We start from the raw sequence: 13765 nt of genomic DNA on the forward strand, positions 1-13765 counted from the left end.
GCCAGTGGATATTTGGGTCTTTAATGGGTTAAACTTTATAATCTCTGGTTTGTTTATATCCGTGAACAGGGAAAACAATGGCATCACACCCCATTTTGCTCACGTCTGTTATTGCTTTGTGTAATGAAGCTGCACTTGAAACATCAAATCCAGGTGTGTAAATCAGTGTACGACCTGCAGTAGATTGAGGTCGGCGCGGATACCTTTGGGAGATGGACCGGCCTTGAGAACAAATCCACAACAGTAAAGAAATGCACCACCTCAACCATCATAAGTTAAGTTTAGAACTGAACTTTGTGTTTCTGCTTCACCTTCACGACAGATTAAAGCCTCTGCATCTGCTACGTCCAGTATTATCCACAGGGTCAACAGGTTGAACATGAGTGTTTGGACCAGTTTATAGTCATTATTGCATTGGATGTGGACACAAATATCATGACGTTTTGGGGTTTGTTTTTTTTTCCCCCAGAAAATGTGTGTTTAGAAAAAAATCAGTGTTAGTATGGACAAGGCATTAGACTTCCTTATGACTTCAATTGCTATATTCAAGCTATTTCTTTCTGAAGGTAAGTGAAAAATGTGTCAAACTCCGACAAAATAAGAAAAATGCACCGAAATCCTAATTAGTACTTTACTTTCCATGAGTCACACCGTGTTACAATTAGGCAGACAGTGTGACAATTCAAACAAAAGCATTAAAGCACACAAAATAAAGATATTACTGAGTGACATTAATGCAAACTGTCATAACTTCAGCTCAACACCAATAAAACTTCAACTAATTCTACAGTAACCTATGTCCATTGTAAAAAACAAAATAACATTAAGGACAATACACACTGCAAGTTAAGGAGGCAGAGATTGTTATTTTATGTGTGGGTTATGTGTGCGACCACAATCATTAGATCTTACATAATCAGCAGATCATTTTGGACAGATTTACCTAAAACACACTATGTTTATTTCTATCTTTTGTTTTTGTTATTTTTGTGAATGTTTTTTAACAAATACTGCATAATCCACCACATATGTAGAATTTATCTTGTATAAATGAGACAGAACAAGACAAAATATTGTTGTTGTGGTCCCATAATTACATAACATGAAAACAGCAAACATCGTAGAATATAATGGTTATTATTTAATATTGTTAATTGAGAATAATTCATTGTTAAAGTATTAAAAACTTGCTGAAAGAGCAGTTTTCCACTTGAATCTGTGGATTCCCCTTTGAAGTAATGCAGTGGTTACTTATATGTGGTATACAGTCGGGGAAAAAATCATTAGACCACCCTTGTTTTCTTCAATTCCTTGTTCATTTTAATGCCTAATACAACTAAAAGTACATTTGTTTGGACAAATATAATGACGACAACAAAAATAGCTCATAAGAGTTTAATTTCAGAGCTGATATCTATCCATATTCCATGGTTTTCTTCATAATAACCAAAATCAATTCCTTAAATTAGTCTCTATTTAATTAGTTTCATTATATACCAAGTAACCTTTTTATTGTTTTCCATTCCTTTGTCCTGTTTGGGTCACGAGGCTTCTGCAGCAAAGCAAAATGGATGTTTCTAATGTTTCTAAATGTTAACTAAACCAAATAAAATTTCCCAGGTCTAATGGTTTAGCAAGTAATGATTTTTGGGCATTAATTTTGTAATTTAATTAATTTATTTTTATCTGTTCTCACAATTTTGTACACAGATATGGTAACAATTTTTAAAAAGTTCCAAAACTACACATACAGTTGTGGAAAAAATCATTAGACCACCCTTGTTTTCTTCAATTTCTGGTTCATTTTAATGCCTGGAAAAACTAAAGGTAATGTTACAATGATAACAACAAAAATAGCTCATAAGAGTTTAATTTCAGAGCTGATATCTATCCATTTTCCATGGTTTTCTTGATAATAACCAAAATCACTTAAGGTCTTACATCAATATATATGGCACTGCACTGACAAACAGTGCTTTTAGGCATTCCATGTTTTCTTTTCTTCTGTTTTAGTCACATGATACACACAGGAGTTAGTACTTGATTGCATAACCATTGTTTTCGATGGCTTTTGATGGTCCAAAAATTTTTAACGTGCCTGTATGATATGTTAAAGTTTGCTTCTTCAACTTCCTTTTACACATTTTTTTTTTTTTAAGAGGACTGACCTTCCTACACTTACAAAAACGTATGCTTTATAATGATGTTATTTGATTTCACTTTCAACCTCGGCCAAGTTGAGCCCAGAGCTCTCAACAGTGATCATTTGCTCTGAGAGCGGAGTGTTGCAGCAGAGCAGAGAGCCGGCTGACAGAAGTTCAACCAACTTCTGCTGCCATATCTCAACAGACAGGCGGGCAGCCACGCTCTCTGTAGGGCTGCTGACAGACACACATACTGGAGTTGGAAGGAAGAAGTGAATCATGCTCTCGCACACATACATTCAGACCAAACACGGCAACTCATTCAGCCACAGTCTCCTCGTACACAGCAGGTATACGGCGACAGAATCCAACGGCGGGACTGAGAAAATGATTTATTCAACTCTACTTCAAAGCGCTGAGGTGATGAGGACCATAAGACAAAAATAAGCGTGCACATGCCAAACATAGACAGAGCTTCTCTCCTCTTGCTTCGCTGCATGCCTCATCCTCTCTCTCACTGATCCGGTATCATTCATTCATTCGTGCTGTTTGTCTCTTACCTTAGTTGTTACAATACAAAGACAATCCATGTTGGCCAGACAAAAAAAAGGAGCTCTCAGCCTATGCTCAGAATCATCACCACTAATGTCACCTCTGGAGCAAAGAAGCGGGAAGATGAGGAAAAGATACCAGCGAGGAGCAAAGATGAAAAAGATATGAAGAAGAGGAAGAAGAAGAAGACGGGGAGGAGAAGAAGAAGAGATAACACACACACACAAACATGCACACACACACGTACTCACTCACAGCTGCGTGCACACACTCATACACACTGGCGAGGGAGAGAATCCACGGCGGACAGACGTTACTGCATGTGGGCCCCTGTTGAGGATTGGGATGCCTCCTCCACACCGCTGAAGGCAATCAGGATTCCTAACGCCATCTCAGAGTGGAGCGCACGTCATCAGCCAGCACACACACACATACACATACATACACACATACATACACACACACAAACATACACCCTGAAAACGCTAGAGCAACTGGCTTGGCCTCTTGCAACAGCCCAGAGTCCTTCCTCAGCTTCTCTCCTTTTCATTCATCCTCTGTCTCTTGTTTTCAGTTCATCCTCTCCTCTTCTCCCCCTCTCTCTTTCTCACTCGCGTCTCCAGGCTGAGCGACTGAGCAGCGTTAAGGGAAGAGAGAGAGGGAGCGAAGGAAGAGAGTGAAGGACGAGAACGTCAGCTCAGCGGAATGAATTAGATTCCCATGCTCTCTGTCTCGGTGGCTATTAGCTGCTGTGGCAGACTGCTGGAACTTAATAATAACACAGTGGCTTTAATTTCATCTGCAGAGCTGTGGCAGCACTCCGACTGCTGCGTGTGTGTTTGACTGAGGGTGTGTTTAAGGTTTGGCTGGGATGGCAGTTTTAGGAAGCATTTGGAATTCAAGACAACTATCGCCAGTATTTTTAGCTACAATTGCGGTGAATCGTATAAATCGGGTAATTTCAAGTAATTTTGATCCTGTTTCCAAACTTCACATGATAACATCAAAGAGCAGAACTGTGTTACATCAACAGTACAAAAGAGAATTGAAGACCAGCTAGTGCATTTTTCAACATATATTCAGTTAAAGCTGCTACTATTTTCCACTCCAGTGTTGATGCTGACTATTGACAGAACATTGATGGATATTGTCTGATTAACCCATAAAGACCCAGTGGTACTTTAGTGGTAGTTCACAAATTATTTTTTCTCTATATTTAACCTTTAAGTAATTTATCACAATTTATTCCAATATTGTCCTCTTTAGTTTGAGTTTTTTCAGTGTAAATCAGGTATTTTCCTACATTTAATTCACTGATCATGTAGATCACAGGTGTCAAACATGCGGCCCGGGGGCCAAAACCGGCCCTCCAAAGGTTCCAATCTGGCCCACGAGATGAATTTACAAAGCGCAAAATGCAAAAATTACCCTGAAGATGTTAATAGTCAAGGACATCAAACTCAAAAATAACAACATAATAACCTAGAAATAATGACTCCAAATGTTCTTCTTGGTTTAATGTAAAAAAAAAAAATAATATGACATCATGCCTATAGATAATGACAACACCCATTTTTTCTCTTTGATTTATTGCAAAGAACATTAAACTCTGGTATCCTTTAATAATAAAACGTCAATAACCTGAACAAATATGAACAACCTGGAATGTCTAAAGAAAAATAAGTGCAATTTTAACAATATTCTGCCTGTTTTGTGTCTTGGTAGATCTGATCTGTAATGCACACTGTATGAATCATAAGTTGAGGCAGAATATTGATAAAATTGTACTTGTTTTTCATCAGAAATTTCACTTTTTTCCAGTTATTCACATTTTTTTTTGTTTTGGATAGAAATAGTTTCATCATCTAATGTTATTTTTTGCACAAAAAAAAATTTGGAGTTGTCATTATTTATAGACTATTCTGCTATTATTTGACTGATCCGGCCCCCTGGAGATCAAATTGGGCTGAATGTGACCCCTGAAAGAAAATGAGTTTGACACCCCTGATGTAGCTGTTCATTCAAACTCAGAGTAAATTCAAAGATTATTGTATGAAAAACAGGGAAAAAGTGACTTTTTCAGCAAATCTATCATTAACTGAACATAAACCCAGCGTGTCCAACCACTGTCATTGATCCAACTCCATGGATTTTACTGGTGAATCAATGCTGTAGAAGATGATGCTATTTCCATGGTAACTAGGGAGCCTCTGAACATCAAAATGGGTAACATCTGATGACCGTGAAAAGATGACAAACTGCATTTTACAACAATTATTTACATGTATTGATAGGATTAATGGATCAACAGGTATTAAACAGTTACATCAGTGGATGATTTTGGTCAGTTTGGGTCTTTATGAATCAAATATATTCGATTTACAACTTTCTAAGATCTTTTTAGATCATTATGGATACAGTTAAAAGGAAAATAAGACAACTAGAATTAGTTTGCTGGTGGAGCATTTTCTTCTAAAATCAGATCCATAGATAGTCCATCCACTGTCACTGATCCAACTCCATGGGTTTTACTGGTGAATCAAAGTTGAAGATGATGACGGTGTTTCCACGGTAACTACGGAGCCTCTGAACGCCAAAATGGCTCATATCTGACGACCATGAAAAGACGACAAACTGTATTTTACAACAATTATTTACTAGCCTGTCCAGCCATCCGTCTTTCTCAGTGAGAAATCCGTCTGGAATCGTGGGGCTTGAATTCAAATATGAAGGCGGGACTAACAGGCGCTGAGTAAACCAATCACAGATAAGACGGACATGATGTTTTTGTCAGAGAAACTTAAAAATACATTGTGTAATCAGTAATTCAGTCCTTATTTTTGAATGAAGAAAACAACCGACAACGGCTGAAAAGAGATTTACAGACTTTGAACTGACTGTGACTTGCAACTAGGGATGTAACGATTACTGGTATAACGATAAACCGTGGTAAAATTGCCAACGGTTAGTATTATCGTTTAAATTCTAATTATCATGATAACCATGTTTGATTATTGCACTTTTCCAAAGAAAACGCCCATGTAAAGATCTGCTTTTATGTCAAATATTTGAGTATAGTTTTAATTTATTACAATTTTAATTGCATATACCTAATATTTGGAACCAATATTCACTTTTAAAGTCTTTGAAAAGGTGCATTAAGCATCTTTGTGTTATTTACGCAAAAAAAATTACATACATTTTTCAAATTAGATTTTATATTTTTTGTGTTTTTTGTCCTTTTGTGTTGATATAGTAGGTTAAAGTGAAAAAATAATAGGCAGATGAGATAAATGAAGCTGTGCTGAAAAAAACAGATACCAAACATGGGTATAGTAAACATATAAACAATATAGTGTACAAAGGCAAAATCAAAAGTATTGAAAAACAGCCAAAACAGACTCAGACCACTAAAGGGTTAATATTTGAATGTTTCTGCCAAGAGAAAGTACATCGTGCCAATTACTTTACTCGTTTGTTTTTTTGTTTTTTTTTTCAAAATACAGTGTGGTTAAAGTACTTCAGTGTGTATTAGTACTTTTTGAACATTTTGAGCACAATTTCAACAATAACGCGATAATAATGACAACTATGATAATTTTGGTCACAATAACCGTGATAATAAATTTTCATATCGTTACATCCCTACTTGCAACAAAAAAAGTCAGTGCGTATGATGCATTACCCCGAGACTTGTGATTGGTTCGGTATAGAATAGATCGTGCATATTTCACTGTGACTGACCCAATTCCAGACTGTTCTCAGTATTGAATACACTAAGAAAACCCAATGGCTGGACGGGCTAATTATTTACCTGTATTGATAGGATTAGTGGATCAGCAGGTACTAAAACTGTTACATCAGTAGTTGATTTTGGAGTGGATGTTTTGGGTCTTTATGGGTTAATGAAATCTTAGATTGTGATAGTGATGAAAAACATCATGATGGGATCTTTTAGAGACAACACCCACCACTGGTTCGAGCAAGAGCAATAAATAACAGCACATTTTCCCACACTTAAGCAGTTATAGTCTAACTCAATTCTATAAAAATCAATGGTAGATGAAACTAGGTCCATTACATCGCTGTGAGCTGTGCGAGCTGCTGCTTGATTTCAATAAAAGGCCGATATTACTCCACTCGCAGCCCTTTCAAACACTGCTGCATCATCATAGCCCTGTAATAATAATGTTGATGCACCGAATATGAGTCAGAGATGCACAAAGACAGCACTGTACTGCTGATGAAAGCATTATGATAGAGCAACACAAAGACCATCAGATGAAACACCTAACAGATACTTATGTAACACTAACAAGTCGCTGTGGTTATAACAGCAAAGATAATTCAGATCTACTGACAAAACACCGATCACGTGGTCTATGCTTTGAGCTGAAAACATGTATAATAATAAAACTGATGAAAAAAAAAAAAAAAAAAAAATCTGGCAACAATGTTTTGTGGCCTGAGGTGCTCTACTTCCAAGTGCAATTCAACCAAACAATAAAACCGCACACGAGGGAAACGCTGGCAGCAAACTTCTGCAGCGGCGGATTTCATCTCCTTCCACAACCACTGCTTCGGCTGCTTGTTTTTCCCCGATGTGTACTCTCATCACACGGCGACAGAGCCCCATCTAAGTCCACAGACAAACTGACGAATCAGACGCTGCTGTCATGACAGAAAAAAATATCACAAAGAATTCGAAGCATCACTTTTCAAAAGCAAATGATGTAGAATAATTCATCAGTGTGTTCACAGCCAAATGATTACAGGGATGATTACGTAAAAGCATGAGAAGATTTCAGTGCTGTTAAAAGGCAAAACAAATCTAATTTTTTGCAGCATCTGAAAGTGAGTAAAGATAGATGTATCTCAAGCAATCTTATAGTGCTAGATTTGAAGATTAAAAATTAAACAAAGCTGTATCCGCTGCTTTTCGGCGTCAGTTTTAATAAGAGGGAGATTTATAGTTGAAAAGGTTTTAATTCTGATGTTTCATTCTGCCTTTATTTTAGTGGAAAAAAAAACAACCCAGTCTCACAAGAATGACAATCCTGTGGAACTAAACTGAAAATCCGATGAATTTTCTATAAACAGAATGAAGACCTAGATTTTCTGCAATTTGGAGGATCAGTTTTTAACATTCCTCATACAAGTGTTGGTGTTTTTCATTTCACAAAAGCGTTCTAAGTAATAGTCATCATAATGCTGGTGAAAATTTGTATCTTTACTTAATGTGCTGCAAAGGGTTTTCTTTTATTGTAATGTTTACAGAGTTCAGCCACACAGATATTTGAACTGAAAGGATTCACTGTTGTAGTCGAACTAGTCGGTCTGTTGTAGAATTTAAGACGTACTCAGGTTTATCCAAGTCAGGGGTGTTAAAGATACAGCCAGTGGGATAAAACAGGTCCGCCAAAGGGTCCAGTCTGTGAAATACAAAAGTTACTCTGAAGACACTGACAATAAAGGATGTCAAACTCACTTTAGATCAGGGGTCAGAATTCGAAGTGGGTGGAACCAATAAAATACTATCATAATAACCTACAAATTATGACAACTTCAAAGTTTTGCTTTTGTTTTCTTTTAAAAATAGTAAAATTACATGAAGAAAATGTTGACATTCACAAACTATCCTTTCAAAATAAAAGTAATTTAAACAACCATGAACAACATCAAATGTACCATATTTTAACAATATTCTGCCTATTGCTAAATATATATTAAGAATCAAGGGTGTCAAAATTATTTTAGTTCAGCTCTCATGTGGATCAGACAAGTAAAACACTATCATAATAACCTATAAATAATGACAACTCCAAATTTTTACCCCACCCCCCAAGAGAAGGCAAGGGATATTGTTTTTGGTTCAGTTTGTCTGTTAACAGCTGAGCACTAACATTATTGGCTTTTTTTCCCCATTTACTTATAATGGGTGAAATTTCAAATGTCTGTAGCAGCAAAACTATTGGTTAAATTCATACCAAATTGGGTTTATATATTATCAGTGACCCAGAATAGATCTCATTACATTTTATGAAAAGTAGGTCAAAGTTTACACTTCTTATGATTTTTTTAAAATATTTTTCTTCACCATTTACTTATAATGGGTGAAATTACAAAAGTCTATAAAAACATAAATTTTGCTTCAATTTACTTCAAACTTGGCACATATATGGAGGCAACTGATATGCCGACATCAGCACATGTATAGACATGATGACATCAGCTGGATGGATGCTAAAATGAGCTATAATACATGCGAGGGGCGGAGTTTGTTGTACCTGGAACCATTTGTTGTCTTTGTTTTAGTGTAAAACAAGTAAAATTACAAGAAAATTTTTACATTTGCTAACCATCCTTTCACAAAAAATATGAATAACCTGAACAAATATCAACAAGAAATGTCTTAAGAGAAGTAAGTGCAATTTTAACAATATTCTGCCTGTTTCTAAATGTTTGTCTATTTGTAGATCCACTGTGATCTGTAAATTGTAAAGTGCATGTGTAAATGATAATCTGAGGGGAAAAATGCACTTATTTCTCTAAAGAGACTTCAGGTTGTTCATGTTATTCACATTTTATAAAGGATACATTGCAGATGTAAACATTTTCATAATGTAATTTTACTTTTTCACTATTATTTTACTGGTCCTGCCCACGTCAGATCTGAATGTGGCCCCTGAACTAAAATAAGTTTGACAACGCTAAGATCTAAGTATTTGCATTAAATTGGTGAAAAAGAAGTCATGTGTAGTATTATTAAAAAAAAAAAAAATTACTGAGGATGTGATAGTGAGACGCATTGTGCTCAAAGGTGAATATTAATCAAATCAAATAGTGAGGTGAGTGAAGATTCACAGCTCTAATTCATTTAGTTGCATGAGGGCATTAAATATGCAAATATACAAAATCCGAGACGGTGACACCACAAAGCCCTGACAGTTTGTATCCATGATGTTTTACATTAGTCTAAAGCATTTAGGGCTTGGCAAGCAGACATTATAAGATCATGATCAGTGATTATTTGTCATGTGATGCAGTTTTCAGAGGGTATGTACAGATGGTGCCATTAAAAAAATCATGTTTATCAGTGTATTTTACAGATGGCGTTGCACTAATCTATGGGTTTGTAGTATTAATGTCACTAGAGCAGGTCACTATGAGTTTATTTCAGTTGATTTATAGCGATACATCAACATTTGTCCACATTTAAGTGTTTGATTTAACTCTGTGTTAACTTGCAGAGTTTGAGTAACGTGATACTGCTGTTGAAGACACAATGATGAAGAATTACTATAAGTCCATCAGCTGCGGTTCTAACTTGTGAACTCTGACTTGCAGTGAGTCTGATTTACACAGATGAGTAAATCAGTACTGATTCATTATAAAATGGCAATGAGGTAAAATAATGGATGGACATCCTGAAACTGTGTACAGGAGAATGTGGAGGTGTTTGATTACTTCATATTGTCAAAATACTGTTGAATTTTGGTCCAAATTATGCAAAAAAACTGGGCTTTTAGTCAGATAAAAACAACAAAAGGCTATAAAACAGAGAGAAAACTATAGGAAAGGGTTGTATTTTATCTGTAGTGTACAAGAACTGTAAAGATTAGGATAATATGGATTATTTGTTTTACCTCGAACATCATCATAAGATAGCAGACCCCTATGATTCAGTCTAGATATTAATAAATACATTGTTGGTCATTTTTTGTTCCCTTTTAAGTGTTAATCCAAACTTTGATATCTTTCATTAATTCTAACGTAGAGATGTGTGTGCGTAAAAACCAACTACAATACATGTAATAACAGTGTTATCATTAATATAATAATAATAATAATAATAATAATAATAATAATAATAATAATAACAATAATAATAATAATAATAAAGTTTAGTTGATTAATCATCAAACAAATTAATCTTTTTAAATTGTGATCAACAATTTAGTAGTTGCTTTCATTTATTTTACAGCACTAGTACAGTATTGGTCTAATAATAGCGTAGTTATTTGCATTAATTCACTGGCATTGACCACTGCAGCAGACAGACAAAAAACTGCATTTCTGTTAAAAACTGAACTGGGCAGATTTGACATAAATAACTTAAATATACTAAGACTTTACTGATAAGGACAGGTGAACACTTCAAGAAGAAGCAGTCCAATCTCAAACTGTGCACAATAATGTGGAAATAATGATGAAAATGTGATATTTCAATTGGCTTCCACTAGTTACTTTTATACAAGTTAACAGAAACTATTATTATGCAAATAACTGCAATATGGAATTATACTTCATGAACAGTTTGCAATTACCTCCATGATTAACATTTAACAACATTTAATGACTATAATGAAACAAAATGTTAAGTGGGTGGCATCACACTCAAAACAAAACAATTTTCAAGCTTCAATGTAGTTACACATGATTGTAATTTCTAAGAGACAGAGTTGGAAAAGAAATTTCCATAATCTGACGTTAACAATTATAGCCTTGAGCACAGGTGTCAAACATACGGCCCGTGGGTCAAAACCAGCCCACCAAAGGGTCCAATCCGGTCCTCAGGATGTATTTACACTGACGATATTAACAATCATTTTAGTTCAAGGGCCACATTAAGTTCAAGGGCCACATTAAGCTCAATTTGATCTCCAGTGGGTCAGATCAGTAAAATACTATCATAATAACGTTTAAGTAATGGCAACTCTAAATGACTCTTTGTTTTAGTGTAAAAAAAACTTAAATTACATGAAAATAGTTGCATCTAGAAACTATTCTTCGCAAAAAATGTGGAAAAACCTGACCAAATACAAACAACCTTAAATGTCTTAAGAGAAGTGCTATTTTAACAATATTCTGCCTGTTACTAAATGTTTTGTGTATTTGTAGATGCACTGTGATCTGTGAGTTGTAATGCAAATGCAACACTGAGGCATAATATTAAAATTGCACTTACGTTTCTTAACAAACTTCATTTTTTTCATGGTTGTTCATGTTATTCACATTTTCAAAAGGATAATTTGTAGATGTAAACATTTTCATCATGTAATTTTACTTTTTTCACTCTAAAACATCAAATCCTGCCAAAGGTTCCAATCTGGCCCTTGAGATGAATTTGTAAAGTGCAAAAATTCCACTGAAGTTATTAATAATCAAGGGTGTCAAACACATTTTAGTGTCAAACAAACCAAATATTCTGCCTGTTACTAAATGATTTGTGTATCATATATATAAATAATAAGTTGAGGTATCATGTTGTTAAAATTGCACTTATATTTCTTAAGAAAGTTTAGGTGTTTCAGGTTAGTCACAGTTTATGAATATAAACATTTCATCTCATTCATTTCATTTACTTTTTGCACTAAAACAATATACATACATCATTTATAGGTTATTATGTGATTATTTTACTGGTCCGGCCCACTTCAGATCATATTGGAAGGATGTGGCCCCTGAACTAAAATGAGTTTGACTCCCCTGGCCTTGGGGCATTAATTTACCATAAAAAATTACAAACTTTACAAGCTACACTTTTCTTATAAATCTATGCTGATTACCCGTGTATAGAAAGAACCAGGTACGGCAGTAGGAGCCAACAGATTACTTTATTGGCTCTGAGGTTGAAGCCTTCCTTAATTCTCTGACCTACAGTTCATCATTTTAACCTATAGAAAACTGTCGCCGTACCTGTTTTCTGGAGTCATTCTGATGAGAAGGTCTCTTGCAGATTTTGACCTCGATTACTGCTTTCATTTGCGTCCTTCCACTCCCAGTGGCGTGGTTATTACTGAACACATTCGCCCTCTCAGACTCCTCCCGCCACCGCCACGGGGCTAATCTTTTCAGGTGGAGCGGCTCAAGCAGCTCTGCCTTATTGCATTAGAGAGGAGGAATGCTTTAACCTCGTTTGTTAGTGTGGCGTACCGTATACGCAGACGAGTTGGGACAAATTTGGACTGGTCTGTCATTGTGGACAACTGCTGACAGCCCCTGAGACGGATTTACTCAGACGCCTAGAAATACTGGTTGACTTTGAAGCTGGCCTTTAGCTGACCTCTTAAATTGTAAATATAGTGTGTGTGCAACATGTTAGATGATACTGACTGATCTGGAAGAATCAGGGATTGCACAAATTTAATCCATGAAGACCTGGTGCTACTTTTGTGTCCGTTCCTAAATGAATTTTTCTCTTTATACAACCTTTCTTATGTGATATAGCATCATTTATTATAATATTATCCTCCATATTTAGTGATTTTTCTGTGAAAATCAAAGTATCTATTATATCAGAAACAGAAAAAAATGAAGAAAATGCAATTTTTTCAGCAAATATATCAATAACTGAACATAAAACAGGTGTTTTCATCCACTGTCATTTATCAAACTCCATGGGCCTGGTTTACTACGATCGCAAAAAACAGATGCTATTTTGCTTGCTTGCACTAAAAATGCATGTGCTATTGATTTGCATGTCACAAGTGATCAACTAAGATTGCCTGTGCAAATGACAATAGGTGCAAAGTCTTGGAGACCGCCCTATTTAAATGAGGATTTTGCGTGTGCTACTGGTTGTCATGGAGACAGTACACTGGAAAAACTGCTCTGGGATACGCCAGCACTAATGGTAACAGTGACTGGAATGATCCAGTCGCAAGGAAATGTAATGTCGGAGGAGTTTAGTCATTGAAGGTATTGCATGACTCCTCCTTGTGACTGGCCCCAAATCATCCCCTAGTTCACAGGTGTCCAAATCTGGCCCACCAAAGGGTCCAATCCGGCCCGTGGGATGAATTTGTTAAATGCAAACATTACACTGACGATATTCACAATCAATGGTGTGAAAATCATTTTAATTCAGGTTCCACATACAGTCCAAATAGATTTCAAGTGGGTCAGACCAGTAAAATATTATCATAACCTATAAATAATGACAACCCCAAATTTTCTCTTTGATTTTTTTGATGTAAAAAAGTAAAATTATATGAAAATGTTTATAAAATGTGAATAACCTGAACAAACGGAAATGTCTTAAGAAAAGTAAATCCAATTCTGCCTGT

At 35.6% G+C, this 13765-nt stretch overlaps 1 protein-coding gene across 15 annotated transcripts in view; it reads right to left on the reverse strand.

The window, feature by feature from the left end:
• The window catches only part of dlg2 (discs, large homolog 2 (Drosophila)), a 417220-nt gene that overhangs the window by 308156 nt on the left and 95299 nt on the right, over window positions 1–13765 (reverse strand). Inside the window, exon 1 of one of the 15 annotated variants that reach the window (XM_030154933.1) lies at window positions 12396–12510. The exons of 13 other annotated variants lie outside the window; for them this stretch is intronic. In XM_030154933.1, the coding sequence (XP_030010793.1) occupies window positions 12396–12461 (66 nt within the window). In that variant the 5' untranslated portion in view covers window positions 12462–12510. Of the gene's footprint in view, window positions 1–12395; window positions 12511–13765 lie in introns of those variants that run through there. One more of the 15 variants, XM_030154934.1, reaches the window with a different exon arrangement.

Source organism: Sphaeramia orbicularis, chromosome 14 (assembly GCF_902148855.1).
Source record: "Sphaeramia orbicularis chromosome 14, fSphaOr1.1, whole genome shotgun sequence".
NCBI classification, from domain to species: domain Eukaryota; kingdom Metazoa; phylum Chordata; class Actinopteri; order Kurtiformes; family Apogonidae; genus Sphaeramia; species Sphaeramia orbicularis.